The sequence below is a fragment of the Eriocheir sinensis genome, chromosome 13 (assembly GCF_024679095.1).
Source record: "Eriocheir sinensis breed Jianghai 21 chromosome 13, ASM2467909v1, whole genome shotgun sequence".
In the NCBI taxonomy this organism is placed as follows: Eukaryota; Metazoa; Arthropoda; class Malacostraca; order Decapoda; family Varunidae; genus Eriocheir; species Eriocheir sinensis.
In genome coordinates, this window is record NC_066521.1 from 14,419,263 (window position 1) to 14,441,498 (window position 22,236).

The 22,236-nt window shown below is 43.8% G+C and overlaps 1 protein-coding gene across 6 annotated transcripts in view; it reads right to left on the bottom strand.

Moving 5' to 3' along the window:
- The window catches only part of LOC126998048 (uncharacterized), a 71,272-nt gene extending 49,657 nt beyond the window's left edge, over positions 1–21,615 (bottom strand). For 2 of the 6 annotated variants that reach the window (XR_007752612.1, XM_050859362.1), the window contains exons 1-2: positions 19,747–21,611; positions 242–422 (exon numbers count right to left, since the gene is read on the bottom strand). Coding sequence is in view for 5 of the 6 variants with exons in the window: in XM_050859362.1 (XP_050715319.1) it covers positions 242–422; positions 19,747–19,953 (388 nt within the window). In the remaining variant the exon portion in view is untranslated. Of the gene's footprint in view, positions 1–241; positions 423–19,746 lie in introns of all 6 variants that reach the window. The other 4 variants (XM_050859363.1, XM_050859366.1, XM_050859365.1 and 1 more) reach the window with 4 other exon arrangements.
- Positions 21,616–22,236: the final 621 nt, after the last annotated feature.

Below are 22,236 nucleotides of genomic sequence, written 5' to 3' on the forward strand. Positions count from 1 at the left end.
GAAGGAAGACAAGAAGAAATATGGACCGAGAGAAAATGGGATGTGTTTTGTCTCTCTCTCTCATTATTTATCTCCTATTTTCCTATTTTTTTGTTTTGTTGTTTTTCGTCTCTGTCTTTCTCTCTCTCTCTCTCTCTCTCTATTTTTCCTTTCCTCCCCCTTTCTTTTTTTCTTTCTTCTTCACTTTACTCTCTCTCTCTCTCTCTCCCCTTTCCCCCCACCCCTCCCCCCCTACACCCACCGGAGAGGCCGACACACAGGGTCCAGATGCCGCCGTGGTGAGGGACGAGGTAGATCACTCTGGAGGTCTGTCGCCGGAACCTCTGGGTCTTCATGGCGTTGATGCCGCCGTGTCCCACTGGCCCCGGCGCGACCCCCACCTGGCGCCGCACCTTCAGGGGTTTGTCCAGCTGTATGACCACCTGCGGGAGGGACGCGTGTTGGGATTAGGGAGATATAAATGGATTAGGGTGGACACTGAGATTAGGATGAACAAGTGGATAAGAATAATACAGGTTTTGACAATGGATAAGAATACAGGGAAAATAGGGAGTAGGGAAAACATCTGGATAAGGATAAAAAGATGGATTCCAAGGTAGATAAAGAGAGGGAAACATATGGATAAGGATGAAAAGAGAGATTAGAAGGTTGAGATTTGGGAGAAAATGATGAAGATAGAAGTACGTAGATAGATGTTTGAAACCTAGTGTATTAGAGTGCAGGTAATAGGTTAGGGAAAAATCAACGACGGGGGATTAGGGAGAAACTGAGAAAAGGGATGGAGTTGAAGTTTGAATAGAGAAACAAGGGAGCACATGCTGGTGTGATGATAGATGGAAAGGTGTAGAAATAGTATAAATAGACGAGTGAATGGGAATAAAGAAGGGTAAGGAAGATAAGAGGGTTGTAAAGGTAAAAATAAAATAACTATAAAAAGGAAGGTAAAAATAAAAATGAAATAAAATAAAAAGGATAATAGATTCACATACGGGTTAACAGATGGAGTGCTGAACGGCTGAATGGACGCATACGAGTTAATGGGTCGCGAGAGGGTCATAAAAAAAACCAGCTGATTAAAAACTGATAAATAGACACAAAGGACGGCTAAAGCGATTACCAAGAGTTTTAATGATGCTTCAGGGAGTCGCTTTGGACGGTAAAAATAAAAAAAAAAAAAAAAAAAAAAAAAAAAGGGCTCAGTGTGTGTGTGTGTGTGTGTGTGTGTGTGTGTGTGTGTGTGTGTGTGTGTGTTAGACAGTACATAGATAGATAGATAGATAGATAGTAGAAAAAAAGTAGAAAAAGAAAAGAGAAGGAAGAGTAAAGTGGAGAAGAGAGATGAGAAGAGAAGAGAAGAGAAGAGAAGAGAGGAGAGGAGAGTAGGAGAGAGAGAGAGAGAGAGAGAGAGAGAGAGAGAGAGAGAGAGAGAGAGAGAGAGAGAGAGAGAGAGAGAGTCAACATCACTAACCCTGCCCCTTGTAACCGTCTGTTTCAATAACTTTTTCATTCTCTGTTGGTCCAAGACTTCCAAACGACCCCCGAAAGAGCAAAACAAGATAAAGCACGGGAAGAAAAATAAACGAAGGAAACGATAAAAGATAAAAAAAAAATCAGAAAAAAGAAAAAAATAGAAAAGAAAGGAATAACTCGGGTAAAAAAAGAAAGAAAAAATAAGCACGTAAGAAGAAATGAAGATGAAAACAACATATCAATTTCAGAGAAACAAATAAAGGAAATCACGAAGGAGAAAAAAAAAACTAATAAAAATGAGAAACAAATACATAACGAATACACGAAAAAAGAAAGAAAATAGGAAGTAAAAAAAAAAAATAATGCGGAAGAGACGGAGTTCCTCTTGAGACACAGAAGCCATCGATGCAGACTCCTCAGACCGACCTTTTCTTAGCGATGGAAAAAAAAAGAAAAATCACTTATATCGATTACAGCTCCCCCAGAAACATAAGAACATAAGAACATAAGAACGTAAGGAGTCTGCAAGAGGCCGGTTGGCCTATACAAGGCAGCTCCTGTACACTCAACCCCACCTTACCTCACCATCCATGGCTTTATCTAACCTCTTCTTGAATGTATCTATGGTATTGGCACCCACAACATGGCCCCCAAGCCTGTTCCATTCGTCCACCACTATTAGAGAACCAATTCTTGCCTATGTCTTTGTTGAATCTGAATTTGTCTAACTTAAAACCATTGCCACGCGTCCTAACTGGCTCTTTTACTATCAGAATCTTATTGACATCCCCTTTATTACAGCCCTTCATCCATTTATAGACTTCGATCAAGTCTCCTCGCAACCTTCGCCTTTCTAGAGAGTGCAGATTTAAATGCTTCAGCCTGTCTTCATAAGGCAAGTTTCTCACCCCCTGAATCATCTTTGTCATCCTCCTCTGTACAGATTCTAACATCTTGATATCCATTCTATAGTAGGGGGACCAGAACTGAGCTGCATAATCGAGATGAGGTCTAATTAGTGCTAAGTAAAGTTTGAGGATGACTTCAGCGCTCCTATTGCTTACGCTCCTTGAGATGAAATCCAGTACTCTGTTGGCCCGATTTTTAGCCTGAATGCATTGAGCCCTAGGACGGAGGTCAGCGCTCACTATGACTCCTAAGTCTCTCTCACGCCCAGACCTGCTTAGAGGAGTGTCATTTAGGGAGTAATTGTGTGAGGGGTTATTCCTACCTACGCTCAAAATGCTACATACCAGATCAATTTCTCACCATGAAAAATGAAGACATGACAAATAAACGAAATAATAAAAATGGAAATGACTGAATGAATGAATGAATGAATAAGAGCAAATATATAAACAGAGAAAATAAAGAAAAGAAAGAAGCGAATAAATGACCAAAATAAACAATAATAAATACGCGAATGAATGAGTGAATGTATAAAATAAACAAATAAATAAATGATAAAGACAAACAATAATAAAAACGCGAATGTATGAGTGAATAAATGAATAAATAAATAAATAAAAAAGTAAATGAATTAAATAAAAAATGCGCTCTAGTTCAGGTATGAATGCAAAACCACTGAGGTAAAATGAGGCGTCGTCCCCTGCTGTCCACCTATCTCCCTCTGTCCCCCTGTCCCCACCTGTCTCCCTGTCCCCACCTGTCCCCTCGGCCTCACGTATACCTGCCTCGCCACCTCGTTAACCTGGGATATAAACCTGCACTGGCGCGGAGGTGAAGCTTTATTCCGGCCATACTGCGGGAATGACGCGACACCACCACCACCACCAACAACAACAACACCACCACCATCACTATTGCCACCACTACTAACATTGTCACCATCATCACCACCAACACTCATCACTACCATCACAACCTCTACTAATGACACTAACCACAATCGTCAGCACTACCACCACCATCACTATCACCATCACCACCACTATCACCATCACCACCACCATCACCATCACCACCACCATCACCATCACCACCACCATCACCATCACCACCACCATCAGCGTCATCACTACCACCACCACCATCACTGTTGCCACCATCACCAGCACTACCACCCTCCTAATCACTACCATCACCACCACCACCATATCTATTTCCCACACAACTACCGCCACCACCAACAACAACACTATACCACCATCGCACCACCACGACCACTACTACCACCATCACCACCAGCATCACCACCAACTCACCACTACCACCATCACCACCACCGCCACTATCTCTATCACTAAAAGCGATCTCCATTACCATCACCACCACCACCACCACCACCACGGCAGCGATCATCATAAAATTCGCCATCTCTTCCATCTCCTCTTCTATCTCCATGCCTCCTCCTCCTCCTCCTCCTCCCTCTTTTCCATCTCCATATTTTCTTAACTCCTCCTCCTCCTTCTTTTCCTCCTACTCCTCTATCACCGAAACTTTCCTTCCTCTATCTTCATCACTTCCTCCTCCTCCTCCTTCCTCGTTACTACTACTACTACTACTACTACTACTACTACTACTACTACTACTATAACTAATACACTACAACCACTACTATCACGCCTTACTCCTCCTCTTCCTTCTCTTCTCCTGCCCCTCCTCCTACATTTTCCCTTCCTCCTCCTCCTCCTCGTCGTCCTCCTCCAACACTTCCCCTTCAACGTCAAGGGATAACGCTAATTCTGCCTAAGCTGACTTGTGTGTGAAATTAGTCCAGCGTGAAGCCAGCTCGTGCGTGGGTGGCCCAGGTAAGGACTCAGGTAAAGCACAGGTAAACAGGTGACTAATAGCTGAGCCCTGACCAGGTGTATTTGCGCAGTAAAGAGGAAGAATAATGAGAGGGAAAGTTTGAGAAAGAGAAAATAGAGGTCATATAAGTTTAAGGTCTGTATTATTAAACTTATCAGACTCCCTTTACGATTATTCTCCAAGGCCACAGAGAAGGTTAAGGGGTTATTACACTGGGCAAATTTTCCGTGGATCTTCAGTCAAACCACGATTTCCGCTAGCGTGGTTCTCATTTGTTTCTTGTTGTTGCTGCTGCCGATGGTGAGTAATACCGTCGTGGCTTTGGAAGATCGTGGACACGTCAGAATACCACGGAAATATGAAAACCACGCCATCGGAAATCGTGGTTTGACTGAAGATCCGCGGAAAATTTGCCCAGTGTAATAGCCCTTTTAATCGGGTTTCCATGGGTGACTTTTCCTTTCCAGATGCAGAAGTGGGGTAAAACTATCACTAGGGTCACAAAACAATCCATGAAAATCCCAGCAACTTCTACGAGAGGCTTTTGAAACAGGCGAACTGGAGCGCTGATAGGTTTAGCAAGACTTAATTTTCTTCGCGTGGGCGTTGAAGGAGTGAGTCATTGTTTGCTGATTGGCGGAGAGGAGAGACCCTGGTGATGACGTGGCGTAATGGGATTGGCTGAGAGGTCAAGGCCGAGGGTGGTGAGTGCTGAGTCTTGAAACGTGGGGAGTAAACAAAAGGGAAAGAGGGAGATAAACACAAGAAAAGATAAAACGAAGAGGAAGAGTAAACACAATAGGGGAGAAAGAGAGGATAAACAGAAGGAAAAGATAAAAGGAAGAGGGTGAGTAAAGAAAAAGGGAAAGAAAGAGAAAAGACACAAGTAAGATAAAACGAAGAGGAGGAGTAAACACAATAGGAGAGAAAGAGGGAATACATAGTAGGAAAAGATAAAAGGAAGAGGGAGAGTAAAGAAAAAGGGAAGGAAAGAGACAAAACACAGAGAAGGAAAAGAGAAAACGAAGACAAGTAGAAGAAAAATGGAGGTGATAAGGTTAACACAATAGGAGAGAAATAGATCATACATAGAAGGAAAAGATATAAGGAAGAGGGCGAGTAAAGAAAAAGGGAGGGAAAGAGATAAAACACATAAAAGGAAAAGATAAAACGAAGATAAGTTGAAGAAAAATGGAGGTGATAAGGGTAATGTTTGCGAGGGGTGAGACGAAACAGCTGTAAAGAAAAGCGTGCGAATAAACAAAGAAAAATAGAGGCAAAACAGGGAGTAAAGACACGGGAAAGAAAGATAAAACAGAGAAAAGAAAAAGATAAACGAAGATAAGTGTAATGGTTAATTGGAGGTGATCAAGGTTAGCGTTTACGAGAGGTGAGACGAGAGGGCGTTGGCGAGACCATAAAAGACATGCGAATGAATGAAAGAGAGATAGAAAGAAAGCAGAGTGAAAGAGATAAGAGACGGCGTTAGCAAGAAAGCGTGAAAGAGATAAAAGATAGAAGAAAGAAAAGATAAAACGAAGACAAGGACAAAGATTAACTATATGTGATTGAAGTTAACGTTTGCGAGAAGTGAAACAGGACAGAGTTAGCGAGATAGTTATAGATTTAAGCATCATAAGAAACAATAGCGAGTAAGCAAGAAAGTAATAAAACAAAAAAAGAAAAGATTAAACGGAAATAACTATAAAAAAATAATTGGAAGTGATAATGGTTAACGTTTGCGAGAGGGGAGACGAGACAGCATTAGCGAGATTGTTATAAATGAAAGCACGCAACAAACAAGAGAAATGGAGACAAACCAACACGAAAAAGATAAAAGACAGAAGGAAAAGACAAAACAAAGACAAGTAAAAAAATAATTGGATGTGATAAAGTTAACGTTAGCGAGACGGTTGTAGAGGAAGGCGTGAGAAAAAAAAACAAAAGATAAATGAGGAGACAAAACAGAGACATAAAGATTGAAAAGGCAGATAAGAGTGATTGGTTTAGGAGTCAAGGCCAATGTCGGCGAGGCGTGAGGCGTGAGAGAGGGTGAGAGAGAGAGAGGGACAGGTGGAAAGATTAAATGAGCAAGTAAAGAAATGGAGAACAGAGAGGTAGACGATGCAAAGATGAGGGGAACATATATTAAGTCCAGAAACAGAGATAAAATATAGAGGTAAGAGACAGGTAGATAACGCATAGATAAGAGAAAATATATTAAGGGTAGAAATAGCAAATAGGGATAAAACATAGAAGTAAAGAATTAAGGGTAGAAATAGCAAATAGGGATAAAACATAGAAGTAAAGAATTAAGGGTAGAAATAGCAAATAGGGATGAAACATAGAAGTAAAGAAATTAAGCATGAAAAAACGTAAATAAGAGATAAGGGAGACTAAACTATACCTTACAACTATACACTCCTGCTGTCTTTCCATCTACCTCCTCGCCTGTACCTCCTCACCTGTACCTCCTCTACTAACCCGCTTCTTGATACTCTACCCGTGATTAAAACAAAAGAACGAGGATAAGCGAAAGGAAAACAAAGACAGGTAGACAATGCAGAGATCAGAGGAGATACATTAAGCTTAGAGATAAAGGTAAAACATAGCTGTGAAAAGATTAAACACTGTAAGAACACATAAATAAAAGATAAAAGCAGAAACAACAAAGAGAAATTGAAGGCTGAAACGGTTAGGTAAGGGAGTCATAAGCAATTACCTGCAACAAAGATCAGAGAAAAATGAGAACAGGATGAAAGGAAGGAATTATAACTAGAAAGGTTAGTATCTCCATCGAATAATATAAGAAAAAAAACTCCATGCGAATAATAGAAAGAGAAATTAACCATATATATACATACGACGAAGAAAAAAGAGCCATTACCTTCAACAATTCAAATACACTTAAGATTTGTCTACGAGTGAACAAAGAAAGAATTGATATAAAGAAAGAGTATAATGAAGATGAAAACAACATATCAATTTCAGAGGCAGAGAGAGATATGTCCGAGGTGATGAAAGACTTGCAGGGGAAACAAAATTAAAAGTGAGAAACAAAGAAAGGAAGATACGAATAGAGAAAATCAAATAAAACGTAATAAAAATAAGAAACAAAGGAAGGAAAATACGAGGAGAAAATAAAATAAAACAAAATAAAAATGAGAAACAAAGGAAGGAAAATACGAGAGGATAAAATAAAATAAAACGTAATGAAAAAAAGAAACAAAGAAAGAACAATACGAATGAGGAAATGAAAAGAAAGACAACACAAATCACAATAAAGAAAAATGAATAAGTAACAAATGAAAGGAAATAGAAAGCTAATAATGAAAGAAGGAAAAAAAAAATATAGACAGTAATGCATAATGAAGAAATGAAGGGAGATAAACGCTTGGACGGGAAAACATATTAACACAAAAAGTGAAATTAGGAAACACGAAAGAACAAAGTAAAATCATAACAAATAACAATAAAGGACGAAGAGATAAAAGATGATAAATGCAATAATGGGAAAAAAATATAATAAAAAGGTTGAACAAAGGAAGAAAAAAAACTCAGATGGAATAAGGAAAATACAGAAAGGAGAGGATACAGAAAATCAGAATAAAGAATAATAAATAAGTAACAAATAAGAGAAAATGGGAAGGTAAAAATGAAAGAAGAAAAAAAAAGACACCAAAAACAAGCAAAAAGGGGGCGGGAAAGGCAAAAAAAAGAAAGAAAAAGAAAAGAAAAAAAAAGAAAAAAAAATACCCATACTATCTTTAGCTCCAAAATAGCTCGTTTGGATGGAAAATATGAAAGCCTTGCTCTCTTCTTTATCATTATTCCTCTCAATCTGCTTTCCCTTTTTTGTTATTTTGCCTTTTGTTTCTCTCTCTTCTCTTTGTTCAATTATTTATCTTCTGTTCCGCTCTCCTTTTTATTCTCTTCCTCTCGTCTCGTCTCTCGTCTCTCTCTCTCTCTCTCTCTCTCTCTCTCTCTCTTTGTACAATTATTTATCTTTTGTTCTGCTCTCCTTTTTTATTGTTTTCCTCTTGTCTCGTCTCGTCTCGTCTCGTCTCGCCTCGTCTCGTCTCGTCTCGTCTCTCTCTCTCTCTCTCTCTGGGGTAGGTTTATATTTAACTTCCATTATCTTCCCTTGACCCGCTCCGAGCCTCGACTTTCCCGATCGTATTAATAACCAGAAAATGAAGCGAGGGAGACGGGACGCAAAACAACATGAAAGGAAAACGGGAAGAGGGAGAAATTATGATAAAAGAGGGAGGGAGGGAGAGACGGAAGGGATAATGGAAAGGGAAAACGGGAAGAGGGGGAATGATGATAAAGAGGGAGGGAGGGAGAGACGAAATTGAAAATAGAAAGGGGAAACGGGACGAGGGCGAATGATGATAAAAGAGAGAGGGAGGGAGAGACGAAAGGGGAAATAGAAAGGGAAAACGGGAAGAGGGAGAATGATGATAAAAGAGAGAGGGAGGGAGAGACGAAAGGGGAAATAGAAAGGGAAAACGGAATGGAAGGCTAATAATGATGAAGAGACGGTAGAGGAAGGACACGAGAAGCAAGGAAAAGGAAATGGGAGAGAAATGATGATAAAGAGAGGAAGAGGGAAACGAGAATAAAAGCCAAAAATAGGGAAATGAAAGAGGAGAGAGAAGATGATAAAGAGAGAAAGAGAGGAAGAGAGAGGAAGAAATGAGAAGCAAAACAGCATGTGAAGGAAAACGAAATGGGAGAGCAATGATGATAAAGAGAGGAAGAGGGAAACGAGAATAAAAGCCAAAAACAGGGAAATGAAAGAGGAGCAAAAATGATGATAAAGAGAGAAAGAGAGGGAGAGAGAGGAAGAAGCAAAACAAAACATAAGAAAACAAAATAAGAGAGATATGGTGGGAGGAAGAAAGAAACGAAGCAAAATAAAAAAAAGGAAACAATAAGAAATAAATAAGAAAGCGAGGGAGACGAGAATCAAAAAAACATTAAAGAAGAAAGGAATAAGGGGGAAATAATGATAAGCAATAAGAGAGGAGGCAGAAAGGAAAGCAATATGGAAAGCTAATAATGAAAGAGAGGGAGAGAGCTTCGGAGCAAAACAACACCAAAGGAAAACGTAATAAGGGAGATATGATGATAATGAGAAAGAGGGAGACGAGAACCAAAAAAATAAGGAAATCAAGTGGGAGAGAAATAGGGAGACGAGGCACAATAAAAAAGAAAAAAAAAAACAGAATAGGAGGGAAATAAGAGAGAGAGAGAGAGAGAGAGAGAGAGAGAGAGAGAGAGAGAGAGAGAGAGAGAGAGAGAGAGAGAGAGAGAGAGAGAGAGAGAGAGAGAGAGAGAGAGAGAGAGAGAGAGAGAGAGAGAGAGAGAGAGAGAGAGAGAGAGAGAGAATAGGGAAGAAGCAAGACAAACGCAGCAAAACAACATGTGAAGGAAATCGGAATAGGAGAGAAAAAATGATAGAGAAAGGAAGCGAAAGAAAGAGACGAGAGGGAAGATGAAAAAAGGAAGATGGAATAAAAGAAATGATGACAGGGAGAGGAAGTGAGAAACGGGAGCCAAAACAAACAAACAAACAAAAAAAAAGAAAAAGAAAAGAAAAGTAGAATGACAAACAATGGGAGAGATAGAAGGACACGAAGGAAAATAGCATAAGGGGAAACAGAGAAAGAAACAATGAAAAAAAGAGCAACAGAGAGAGAGAGAGAGAGAGAGAGAGAGAGAGAGAGAGAGAGAGAGAGAGAGAGAGAGAGAGAGAGAGAGAGAGAGAGAGAGAGAGAGAGAGAGAGAGAGAGAGAGAGAGAGAGAGAGAGAGAGAGAGAGAGAGAGAGAGAGAGGGTGGAAGAGAGACATCGACCAGCTGATATAGTGTGGATGCGTGACCTGTTGTTGCTGTTGTTGTTGTTGTTGTTGTTGTGGTCGTGGTGGTGGTGGAAGTATGTGGAGGAGAAGGAAGAATAAAATGAAGGAGGAGGAGGAGGAGGAGGAGGTAGAGGTAATATATTGTGGATTTATGTTGTTGTTGTTGTTGTTGTGGTGGTGGTGGTGGTGGTGGTGATGTCATTGATAGAAGCAACAAAGACAAAGAAACATCAAACAAAACAAGTGGTGGTGATGGTGGTGGTGGTGGTGATGGTGGTGGTGGTGATGGTGGTGGTGGTGATGGAGGCAGTGGAGGCAAAGGTCATGGTGGTGGTGGTGATGGTGGTACTGGAACTGATGATGATGGTGATGGTGATGATGATAGTGACAATTACAACGATTAACACATCAACTTAGACAATGAGAGGGAGAGAACGGATTAAAGTGAAGTAATGGAAAGGGAGGAGGAGGAGGAGGAGGAGGAGGAGGGAGAAGGGCCAGCAGTAATATTAGTGGTTGCAAAGGTGGTGGTGATGGTGGTGGTGGTGGAGGTGGTGGTGAAGGATTAGACAGTAAGTAGTAGTGGAGGTGAAGGACAAGGAGGAGGAAGAGGAGAAGAAGAAGAAGAAGAAGAAAAGGAAGAAGAAGAAGTGGAAGAAAAAGAAGATGAAGTAAACAGAAGAAAAAAGGAAAAGGAGAAGAAGAAGAAGAAGAAGAAAAAGAAGAAGCATAAGACGAAGAAAAATAAGGAGAAGGAAGGTCAGTGGTGGTAAATGAGGTGGTGGCGGTATAACTTCACTCCCTTACCTCAACCCCACCCCCACCCCCACCACTACCACCACCACCATCACCAGCACCAGCACCACCGCCACCACAGCCGCAGGACACGCAAGCTGCATTATCGGTGTCTGGGTTTCCTCCTGACGCGGCTCATATTGATTCCCAGGTGAAAAATGAGAAGCTATCACTTACCTGTAGCCGGAGGAAAGGTAAGGTAAGGAGAGAAGGAGGGAAGGCAGAGAGGTAAGGAGGGAGGGTATAGAGGAAATGTAAACAGGTAGGTAAGGAGAGAAGGAAGGTAGGCAAGGAGGGAGAGAAGGGAGGAAGGTAGGGAGGAAACGAGGGAGTGGGGGTCTGTGGGTAGGGAGAGAAGGTAGGCAGGTAGGTAAGGAGAGGGAAGGAGATGAAATGAAGGTAGGTAGGAGAGGAGGGAGGGTAGGTAGGCAAGGAGAGGGAGGGTACACACGTTGAAAGGGAAGGAAAGGGAAGGCAGGTAGGTAAAGAGAGGGAAAGTAGAGAGGGAAGGAGGGAGGAAGGGAGGGATTAAAGCGATGGATGAAGGCTTACTGATCACATAACTAATTTGTAGAGTAAGCGTGTGATTGGCAGAGTAATTAATTCATGCACACGGGATTAATTTGTTGATGTGTGTACCTGTGTGTAATCGTATGTTTGTGTGCGATGATGGGTGTGTTGGCGTGTGCGTGCGTGTGTGTGTGTGCGGTGACTATGTAGACGTGCATGTGTGTTGCGTGCGAGTGTGTGTGTGTAAGTAATGTCTCTGTGTGTACGTGTGGGTATATGTGTATGTATCTGAGTGTGTGTGTGATAGGCAAGACTGTATGTTATGTTAGTTATGTATCTGTGTGTGTGTGTGTGTGTGTGTGTGTGTGTGTGTGTGTGTGTGTGTGTGTTTTGTTAAGGTAAATACAGCCACACGGAAGACGAAACAAAACATAAAGACAAAAGCAATATACAGAACATACCCAAAAAAAAAAAAAAAAAAAAAGATAGGCAGTTTATGTATACAGGTAACTATGAATATCTGTATGTATGTATGTATGCACCTGTTCATTTACCTGTTAACCTCTCTATCAATCTATCCGGGAGTCCCAGTTACAAGTCGATGCATAAGTCAATTTGTCATGTGTAAAACTCTATCTTCTCGCATGCATGTCTTCACCTGTTCAAGCATGTATGTAGGTCACCACGCCGCCCCGCCCCGCCCCACCTGCCCCGCCCCGCCCTATGAAGGATCGTCATCTGTGTGGCCCGGGAACAGAAGAGACGGGAACTTTATTTTCATTTTTTGAGATCCGCGACGAGAATGGCGACTGTGTTTACGAGGTATTTCTTTAAGGTCAGTCTCTCTCTCTCTCTCTCTCTCTCGCAGGCTATACTTAATTCATTCTTAGTCTGATGGAAGCGCAACAAGAAATTCAAACCAAGGAATTCGGATGCGTGTTCTCTCTCTCTCTCTCTCTCTCTCTCTCTCTCTCTCTCTCTCTCTCTCTCTCTCTCTCTCTCTCTCTCTCTCTCTCTCTCTCTCTCTCTCTCTCTCTCTGGGGTCACACAAAGCACATTATTTCACGGGGACTTAACTAACTTTCCTTAACAACCCCAAAACAAGAAGAGGAAAGAGAAAATAACAAACCCTGAACCTAACTAACTAACTAACTAACCTTAACTTCTGTCCACCCGTAAATAAACAACATTACTCATCCTCTCCCCCCGCCCCTCCCACACAAGCAGGAATCGAACCCCCACACATGACCCTCTGGCAAAAGATTGGTATACTCTGGAGGTCTTCTTGCCACACATCTCACGCACACACTCACACGCACACACGCACACGCACACAAAACGTCTTAGGTCAATGGCCCCTCCCTCTCTCTCCCTCCCTCCCGTCGCTTCTTGCTACTGACCTGGTTTCTGGTAAAGGAGGGAGGAGGAGGGTAAGGGGGAGGGGTGTGCAGGGAAGAAGGGGACGTCTGTAAATCAGGGAAGTCAATCACAAGTCAATCCCTCGATGACAGATCTTGTTAGTGTGAAAGCGTGAGTGACAGGGACGGGATGAAGGGATGAGAACAGAAGATGGGTCAGACGGGAATGAAAAGGAAGATAGAAGGGACTGTGTACAAAAGAAGAGGTGAGGATAGGAAAGGACAGACTAGGATAAAAACAAAAAAAGGAGAGAATAGTAGAGAACCGGTTGGAATGAATAGCGAAGAGAGAGAAGAGAGATATGAGAAGGATAGAGGAAGGGACGGCGGGGTACAAAAGAAGAGGATAGGAAGAGGTGAGGATAGGAAAGGACAGAATAGGATAAAAAAAAGGCGATAATAGTAGAGAACCGGTCGGAATGAATAGCGAAAAGAGAGAAGAAAGGTAAAATAAGAGAAGAGAAGGATAGAGGAAGGGACGAAGGGGTACAAAAGAAGAGGATAGGATAGGAAAGAATAGCAAAAGAAAGGTGATGATGAGAGGAGAGTAAAGGAGAGGAAAAGGCTAAGAAAAGGATAGAAAAGGGGGAAGACGGGGTTCAGAAGAAGAGGTGAAGGCAAAAAAGGATAGGAAAACAGAAGCGAGGAGAGGAGAGGACAAGAAGGAAGATAAAGAAGAAGGAAAAGAAGGATAAAGGAAGAAGAGAAGGAAACGAAAAATAGGATAGACAGGTTACTAAAGAAAAAGCGAGGGTAGAAAAGGATAGAAAAGCATAAGTGTGGATAGGAGGAGACAGGAAGGAATAAGAAAGGAAAAGGAGAGAGGAAGGACTTGATTGGAGAGAAGGAAAGATTAATAGGAGGGAAGGAGGGAAGGAAAGGTAAAAGGTAGGATGGAGAAATGGTAGAATGAGCTTAAAAGAACTGAGGAAAACAAGAAGAGGATGGAATATAGAGGAGAAAGGAAGTGCTGAGAGGAAAAGGAGGGAGTGGATGGAATAGAGAGAGAGAGAGAGGAACAGGAGGTAAAAGATGATGAAATGGAGGAAATGATGAAAGATGGAAGATTGGAGAAAGGAAATGAGGAAGCGATAAGATGGGATACGAAAGCTGATGAAGTAAAAGGAAAAGAAATACGAATTGAGAATAAAAAAAAAGAACAGAATCGAGATAAGAAAGATACAAGATAAGAAAAAAAGCATTAGATAAATAAAGAAAAAAAAGGAAGCGGGAAAAAACAAGTAGCGAAGATGGGGAAAGAGCAGAAGCAGAAAAAAATATAAAGAAAACAAGAGAGAAGGAATCGAGATAAGGAAGATACAAGATAAGAAAAAAGTGTGAGATATAAGAAGCGAAAAAACAATGCGAGTGAAAAAAAAAAAAGAAAGTGAAGACGAGGAATGAGCAGAGGCAGAAAAAATATATGAGGAAAACAGCGAAGGAAAACGAGGAAAAGGAAAGAGAGAGTGGAAGGAAATCTCTCCCAGCCCTTCATAAGACAGAGTGGCGAGGAGGAAAGAAAAAAAAAGAAAATAAAAAGAAAAAAAGAAAACGTGGGGCGTGGGAGACATATTTCTTACTTAACCGACCAGTGTTGTTGTTGTTGTTGTTGTTGTTATTATTATTATTATTATTATTATTATTATTATTATTATTATTATTATTATTATTATTATTATTATTGTTATTGTTATTATTATTAAAAAAGATGAGTCGGTGTTTTGTTTAAAGGATGTCTCAGATAAAAACACGTCGCATCATGTTTCCACTGACGTAATTCCTGTGTGTGTGTGTGTGTGTGTGTGTGTGTGTGTGTGTGTGTGTGTGTGTGTGTGTGTGTGTTGCAATGAACCGTCTCTCTCCTCATATCTCCCCACCATCTCTTCACTCCTTTGTCTCTCCTCCTCCTTCTCCTCCTCCTCCTTCTCCTCACTTTAATCCTCCATTTCCCGCCTGGGCGCGTCTGGTTGCCGGGAAGGAAGAAGGAAGGAAGCAGAGGAAGGAAAAGAAGGATAAAGGAAGGAGGAGGAAGAGGAGGAGGAGGAGATGAGGGAGAAAGTCAATCCGAGTCTTTTCACGGTAATTTTAGCTAACGCGATTGTGATGTATTGGTATCGGAAAATTTGCTTTATACTTTACTACTACTACTACTACTACTACTACTACTACTACTACTACTACTACTACTACTACTACTACTACTGGAAATTGAGAAATCGACAATGCAAAATACACATCCATTTTTTTATTCATTTTCAATCTTACGGTGATGAAGGAAGGAGGAAGAGGAAGAGGAGGAGGAGGAGTAGGAAGAGGAGGAAGGAAAGAAAACAGTAAACGGAGGAGGAGGAAATGAGTAGAAAGAAGAGAGGAGGAAAAGTATGGCGCAGTTGCAAATTCTTTCCAACTTCAAAGATTTAGAGAGAGAGAGAGAGAGAGAGAGAGAGAGAGAGAGAGAGAGAGAGAGAGAGAGAGAGAGAGAGAGAGAGAGAGAGAGAGAGAGAGAGAGAGAGAGAGAGAGAGAGAGAGAGAGAGAGAGAGAGAGAGAGAGAGAGAGACGTGAGAAATTCAGTCTACGGCGGCTAATGTTCGGGTTTCAGTATTTCCTCTCTCTCTCTCTCTCTCTCTCTCTCTCTCTCTCTCTCTCTCGGAATACCCAGCTGGCTCCAACACATGCAATCACCACAATCATTAGCCTGTCACCGCACGCAATACTCGCCACAATTACACCACAACCACCACCACCACTTCTAACACCATTACCACAGGAATTACTACCACAATCATCACCACCAGCACCATAACCACCTCTGTATAGCTTCATCACCACCACCACCACTACAGTTTTTCTATTATGATTACTTTCTACCATTACAAAACCATAACTACCACCTCTTTTATCACCACCACCACCCCGTCACCATCACTACCATGACATTACACTAACCATCAACACCACCACTAACAACCACAACCACAGCAGTAACAACAACAACAACAACGCTCTACTAAAATCACTTCCCGATAAGTTTATATGACCAAAGTTGGAACAAAACTCGTTAACGAAACTAGTAAAAAAAAAGCGAGTTACGAGTTGGATAAATACGCGAAGAGTAAACGAATGAACAGATGAATAAATGAATAAAGGAAAATAAAAAAAGAGTTAATAATCCTTCAAATATAAATGCGGAGTGAATTAAAACGGAAAAAAGGACGGTGTTAAAAGGTGAAATAAGCGCGTTTTCAGACCAAAATTCTTTTATTTCCGCTCAGACTCTCTCTCCATATACGAAAAAAACCTTGGAATTATTCTTTTTTTTCGTTCTCCTCTTAATCTCTTCTCGGTATTGCGTCAGCTGTGGAGGAGACGGAGGGAGGGAGGGAGAGGAAACGGAGAGGAAAACTGGAGGAGAAAAGGAATAGGGTACGGAGGGAAATATGTGGAAAAATGGTAAGGGAGAAGAAGGATGGAGGGAAAAGGAATATGGTAGAGTACGAGAGAGAGAGAGAGAGAGAGAGAGAGAGAGAGAGAGAGAGAGAGAGAGAGAGAGAGAGAGAGAGAGAGAGAGAGAGAGAGAGAGAGAGAGAGAGAGAGAGAGAGAGAGAGAGAGAGAGAGAGAGAGAGAGAGAGTATAGAATTTCCCACTACCTCTCTCACTCACACTAAACCAACATCTAAGTTTCAGAGTAAGCAAAGTCCAACTCTCCTCAATGTAAAGATGAGTAGAGTTTTACCATCATTTACTACCTCTTCCACCACCACTACCACTACCGCTACCACTACTACCACCACCACCGCCACCACCACCACTACCTCTACCACCAACATCACCACTACCACCACCACCCATAACCCTGACCCTAATACTCTCATCATCACTTCTTGTCTGCGCATAAGAAATCAAAATGACTAATAGGTTACTCGAGACGTAATGAAAGATAGATAGATAGATAGATAGAGAGAGAGAGAGAGAGAGAGAGAGAGAGAGAGAGAGAGAGAGAGAGAGAGAGAGAGAGAGAGAGAGAGAGAGAGAGAGAGAGAGAGAGAGAGAGAGAGAGAGAGAGAGAGAGAGAGAGAGAGAGAGAGAGAGCACGCAATATGCATCCGACTTTTCACTTCAACAAATATTTAATTACAGCCAAGTTAAGAGAGAGAGAGAGAGAGAGAGAGAGAGAGAGAGAGAGAGAGAGAGAGAGAGAGAGAGAGAGAGAGAGAGAGAGAGAGAGAGAGAGAGAGAGAGAGAGAGAGAGAGAGAGAGAGAGAGAGAGAGAGAGAGAGAGAGAGAGAATAGAGTGGACGGAGGAGTGGTAACCGTATCCTTCTCCCCTCTCCTCCTTCTCCATCTCTTCCCCTCCAACCACTAACCTCTGAATAGAATATGATGAAGAGAGAAAGGGAGAGAAAAAAAAGTGGTAGGGAGGGAGAGAGAGAGAGAGAGAGAGAGAGAGAGAGAGAGAGAGAGAGAGAGAGAGAGAGAGAGAGAGAGAGAGAGAGAGAGAGAGAGAGAGAGAGAGAGAGAGAGAGAGAGAGAGAGAGAGAGAGAGAGAGAGAGAGAGAGAGAGAGAGAGAGAGAGAGGGGAGGAAACTAAACCGTAACATAAGAAAGGAATAGAAGAATAAATAAAAGAGGGAAAAAAAGAGAGGGGAGAAAACTAAGATAGATAGATAAGAAAGAAAATGACACTAAACCGTAACAATAGAGAGGAATAACGAAGAAGGGAATGAAGGAAAATGAGGTAAAAAAAAGCAAACAAGAAAAAGAGAAAAGAGGAAACTAACAAGAAAGACAGAGACAAAGAAAGAAAACTAAACAGCAAGAATAGAAATAAATTACAAAAAAAGAAAACAGAATAAGGAAAAAAAAAGAAATACAGACAGAGAGAGAGAGAGAGAGAGAGAGAGAGAGAGAGAGAGAGAGAGAGAGAGAGAGAGAGAGAGAGAGAGAGAGAGAGAGAGAGAGAGAGAGAGAGAGAGAGAGAGAGAGAGAGAGAGAGAGAGAGAGAGAGTATAGAACTTCAATACACGTCACCGTCATTAGGAAGGCATACATTAACACAAACAACAAAAATAACAAATACAACAACAACAACAACAACAAAAAAAAAACATCACCATCATTAAGGAAGCATACATTAACGTTCGCCATACATGTTTCTTTCCAATTAGTTTTGCTTTAATGAGAGAGGTAATTAAAGGAAGAGGAAAGGAGAAGCCGAGCAGGTAAGGGAGCGAGGGAATGGTAAGGAAAAGGTCAAGGTTATGAGGTCACGCGTGGCATTCCTCCTGCAGGTCACGGTGACACGGGAGGCGGCGAGGCGTGGAAACAGTAGGGAAAGGACACGGCGGGAGTGATGAGGGAGATAATGACGACGATGAGGATAATGGCGGCAGTAATGGTGACAGAGGATGAGGGGAATGGGAAGGAGGAAAAGGAGGAAAAGATGATGATGAGGAGGATGAGGATGAGGATGAGGAGGAAAAGAGGATGATGATGATGATGATGATGATGATGATGATGATGATGAGGAGGAGGAGGAAAAGGAGCATAGGAACAGATAGGAGTTGTAGAAAAACGATGATAGAAGTCTAGGTAGAAAAGGAGGACAATAAGATGAACGGAAAGGATACCAAATTTAATGATGAAAAGACGAGTAACAGAATGATTAGGACAAGTAGAAGGAGGAGGACATGTAGTCGGAGAACAGGTAAAGTGGAGAACAGGTCAAGTGACAGGTAAAATGACAAACAGGTAAAGTGGAGAACAGGTATAGTATAATGACAAACAGGTAAAGTGGAGAACAGGTAAAGTGACAGGTAAAATGACAGATATGAGAGCCAGGTAAGGTAGAGGGTGTTAATGGAGAGGATGAAGACAAAGGTGAGAGAAGAAAAGGGAATATAAAACATGTATCAATCCCCGCCTTGCCCACCTTTACCATCCAGAACCAGGTGAGAGTGTGGGTGTAGAGGAGGAAGAGAACAGGTAGGAAACGGAGGTAAGGTAAGTGAAGAGTATGGGAATAGGTAAAAGTGGAACAGCTAGGAGTCCTCAACTTTCACATCTTGCCCTCTCATAACAAGGTGTGGGTGGGGGTTTTGTTTTGGAGGAAGACGAGGAGGAAGAGGAGGAGGAGGAGGAGGAGGAGGAGGAGGAGGAGAACATGTAAGAAACGAAGGAGAGGGCGGGAAAGTGAGAGTATCGGAACAGGTAAAAAAAAAAAAAAAGAGTAAAACAGGTAGGATTGCTCACCTTAACGCCCCATACAAAGATGAGGGTGGGGGGATTCTATTGGATAACGAAAGCAGGTGAGAAAAGGAGAGGTAAGGGAAGTAAGAGTATGAACACACGTAAAGGGAGAACGACAGGTGAGGGTGAGTGTTGTTTTGGAGGAAGACGAGGAGGAGGAAGAGGGGGAGGAGGAGAAGAGGCGAGGAGAGGAGGAAAGCTATTGAAAGTAAGAGTATGGGATAGGTAACAGGATTAGGACGGGTAAGTACTCACCTTGCCCACCTTGCCGTCCAATATCCAGGTGAGGGGGTGGGTGATGAATTAGAGGACGAAAACAGGTGAGGGGAGGAAAGTTAGGTGAAGAAAGAAAATGGGAAGTGACAAATGGACAAGGACAGGTAGGGCAGGTAAGAGTACTCTCCTTGCGCACCTTGCCTTCCTGTATACTGATGAAGGTGTGGAAGACGCAGAGAACAGGTGAGGAGGAAAGGTAAGGGAAGTAGGAGTGTGGGAACAGGTAAAAGAAAGCTTAGGGCAGGTAGGAATGCCCACCTTGTCGCCCCATAACCAGGTGAAGGAGAGGGTGTTGAAGTGTAGTAGGAGGAGGAAGAGTAGAACAGGCGAGATGTAGGGAAAGTAAGGGTATGGGAACAGGTAGAAGGATTAGTACAGGTAGGGGTGCTTACCTTTCCCACCTTGCCCTCCCATAGCCAGGTGAGGGTGTGGGTGTTGTTGTGCCTCGCCGTGATCGCCTCCACCGCCTCCCTGTCGAAGGTGATCAGCTCCCAGTAGTTGGTGAGGATGGCGGTGCAGAGGATGGCCGTGGCCGCGCCCGTCACCAACAGCGTCAGGGCCAGGAACAGGCAGGCCGGGTGAGCCCCCTGCGAGGCCATGGCGAGGGATGTGGCCCAGAGGGTGTGGCTCCTCGGGGGGTGGAGGTGGTGGGGGTGTGGGGGGTGGGGGTGAATTGCTACAACATCCTGGGATTGGGACTAAGACATCACTGCTTCGTTGAGTTAAACCCCCGGGCGCTGGCTACCCCGGCATGAGGGCGGGGGGCTGAGGGGGGCCACGGGCAGCCCCTCCGCGGCCTTGGGGTCCTGATGGGTTATGGTCCGCCTCACGCAACACCCCGAGAGCAAGTCCAACAGCCCAGAATCGACGTCTTCTGGGCACGATGATGTAAGGCGCTGCACGGGTTGCGTAATGTTGCCAGGCTCTGCGTCGTGCCTCCTTCAGGTGGCTTCTATGGGCGGCAGCACAGGTGTCGCGATGTTCACCTTTCGTGTCCACCCTTTGTGCTTAAGTGCTGCAAACTTTATCAAGGTCACGCGCCGCGCCGCCTCCCGCCGCGGGCGTCGGGGAGGCACTGATTGGACTTCAAATGATGCTCTGATTCTTCTGTGATTTGACTTCTCTTTCTTTCAAGTCTGAGTTGAAAACAAATCAACTCACAGCCGAGACTCGTTCCGCAGCGACCCAGACACGCGACTTTAATGGCTCGGCTGTGTGTGTGTGTGTGTGTGTGTGTGTGTGTGTGTGTGTGTGTGTGTGTGTGTGTGTATGGCGCGGAGACCCACAGGTGGTGACGTAAACACCAAGATGACAGCGTGTTCAATTGACCCTTGAGTAGCGAGCGGTCCCTGGTATCCCGCACCTACAGGAGTGAAGCAGTGCGGGTCTTCACGGCACACACACAAAGGGCTGAGTCACGGGAAGGTCGTCTGGGCACCATGAAGGTCACTAGGACGTGCAGGGGAGGAGGGGCGTCTAAGTGTGCCTACTGAAGGAGGTGAAGAAGGCGGCAGGTCTTCGGCGCGGGAGTACGCTGGTCAGCCGTGGTGCCAGAAACACGTGGACGGGGCGCTGGCTCCGGAGACTCCCGCGGCCACTCAACGCTCCGCTGCGGGACACACTGAGGAGGACGGGGCGGCGGGGTGCTGGTGAGGGCGAGGGTGGCGGCGGCGGGGAGGGAGAGGCGGGGCGGGGAGCGGGAGGAGCAGCGGGGAGGAGGAGAGCGTCACGCGGGGACTTCGCACAAACTGTTCGCCAGCTGGCCCTTCGTCGTAGTCCACCTGCCTCGGTGCCACACGCCGCCAGCTGGCCCACGCCTGCACGCCGCCGCTGCTGCAGTCACGCGCCCTCTTCGCCCACGCCCACGCCCCGCCATGCGCAGCTGCCCATACACGCCAGGCAGTGCCCCTCCACCTGCGATACACGACACACGGCGCACCTGTCATCTCCATTGTGTTTTCTCCCTTGCTTATCGGGGTCGGGCGACATTACCTCCCTCCCTCCCTTCCCTCCTCCTTTCTCCCGAGTCACGGCAGTACCCCCCCTCTCTCTCCCCTCCAGCCTCCTCCACCCCCCCTCCTGAATCCCCGACTGCAACACTCACGCGTGCATCACCCCGAGGCCAGCGAGGACGAGGACGAGGACTACATGTATTGATCTCGTCACTTGCTTGAGAGTCTGCCAACACGAGGACGAGACGAGGACGAGGTGATGGTGGTGATGGTGATGGTGGTGATGACGTCATGCTGAGAGATCGACCGAGTGCGCACCGAGAGGGGGAGGGAGGAGGAAAGGGGAGGGACGGGGGAGAGTGAGAGGGAGAAGAGGGGGGGAGGGGAGGGCCCGGATATTACTGCATGACGCTACCGTGACATGACCCCCCTCCCCTCCCCTCCCTCCTCCCTCCTACTCCTATTCTTCCTCCTTCCTTTCCTTCCTTCCTGCTCACTTTCCTTCATTTCCTCCTTTACTCGGTTCATCCTTCTCTCCTTCCCCTTCTTCTCTGCACCCCCCCACCCCCCTTCACTGGCCAATAATGATCCTACTTGTAAAATCCCCCCCTCCCTTCCACCTTTCCTTCCCTTCTCTTTCCTCTGTCTATCTCCACCTCCTCTCACCTCCCCTCTTCTCTCTCTCTCTCTCTCTTTCCCTTAATCAAACCAAAACAAGACTGGCGCCACACTGACCTGACATCGTTTCTCTTAATAATAATAATAATAATAATAATAATAATAATAATAATAATAATAATAATGATAATAACACTAATATTTTTTTCTTTCTTTTTGTACTTCCATTGTTTTCTTCCTTTTTTGTTACTTTCTCTTAAATTTCATACTTGTTGAACTTTATCGTTCTCACCTTTACTACAAATACTACGA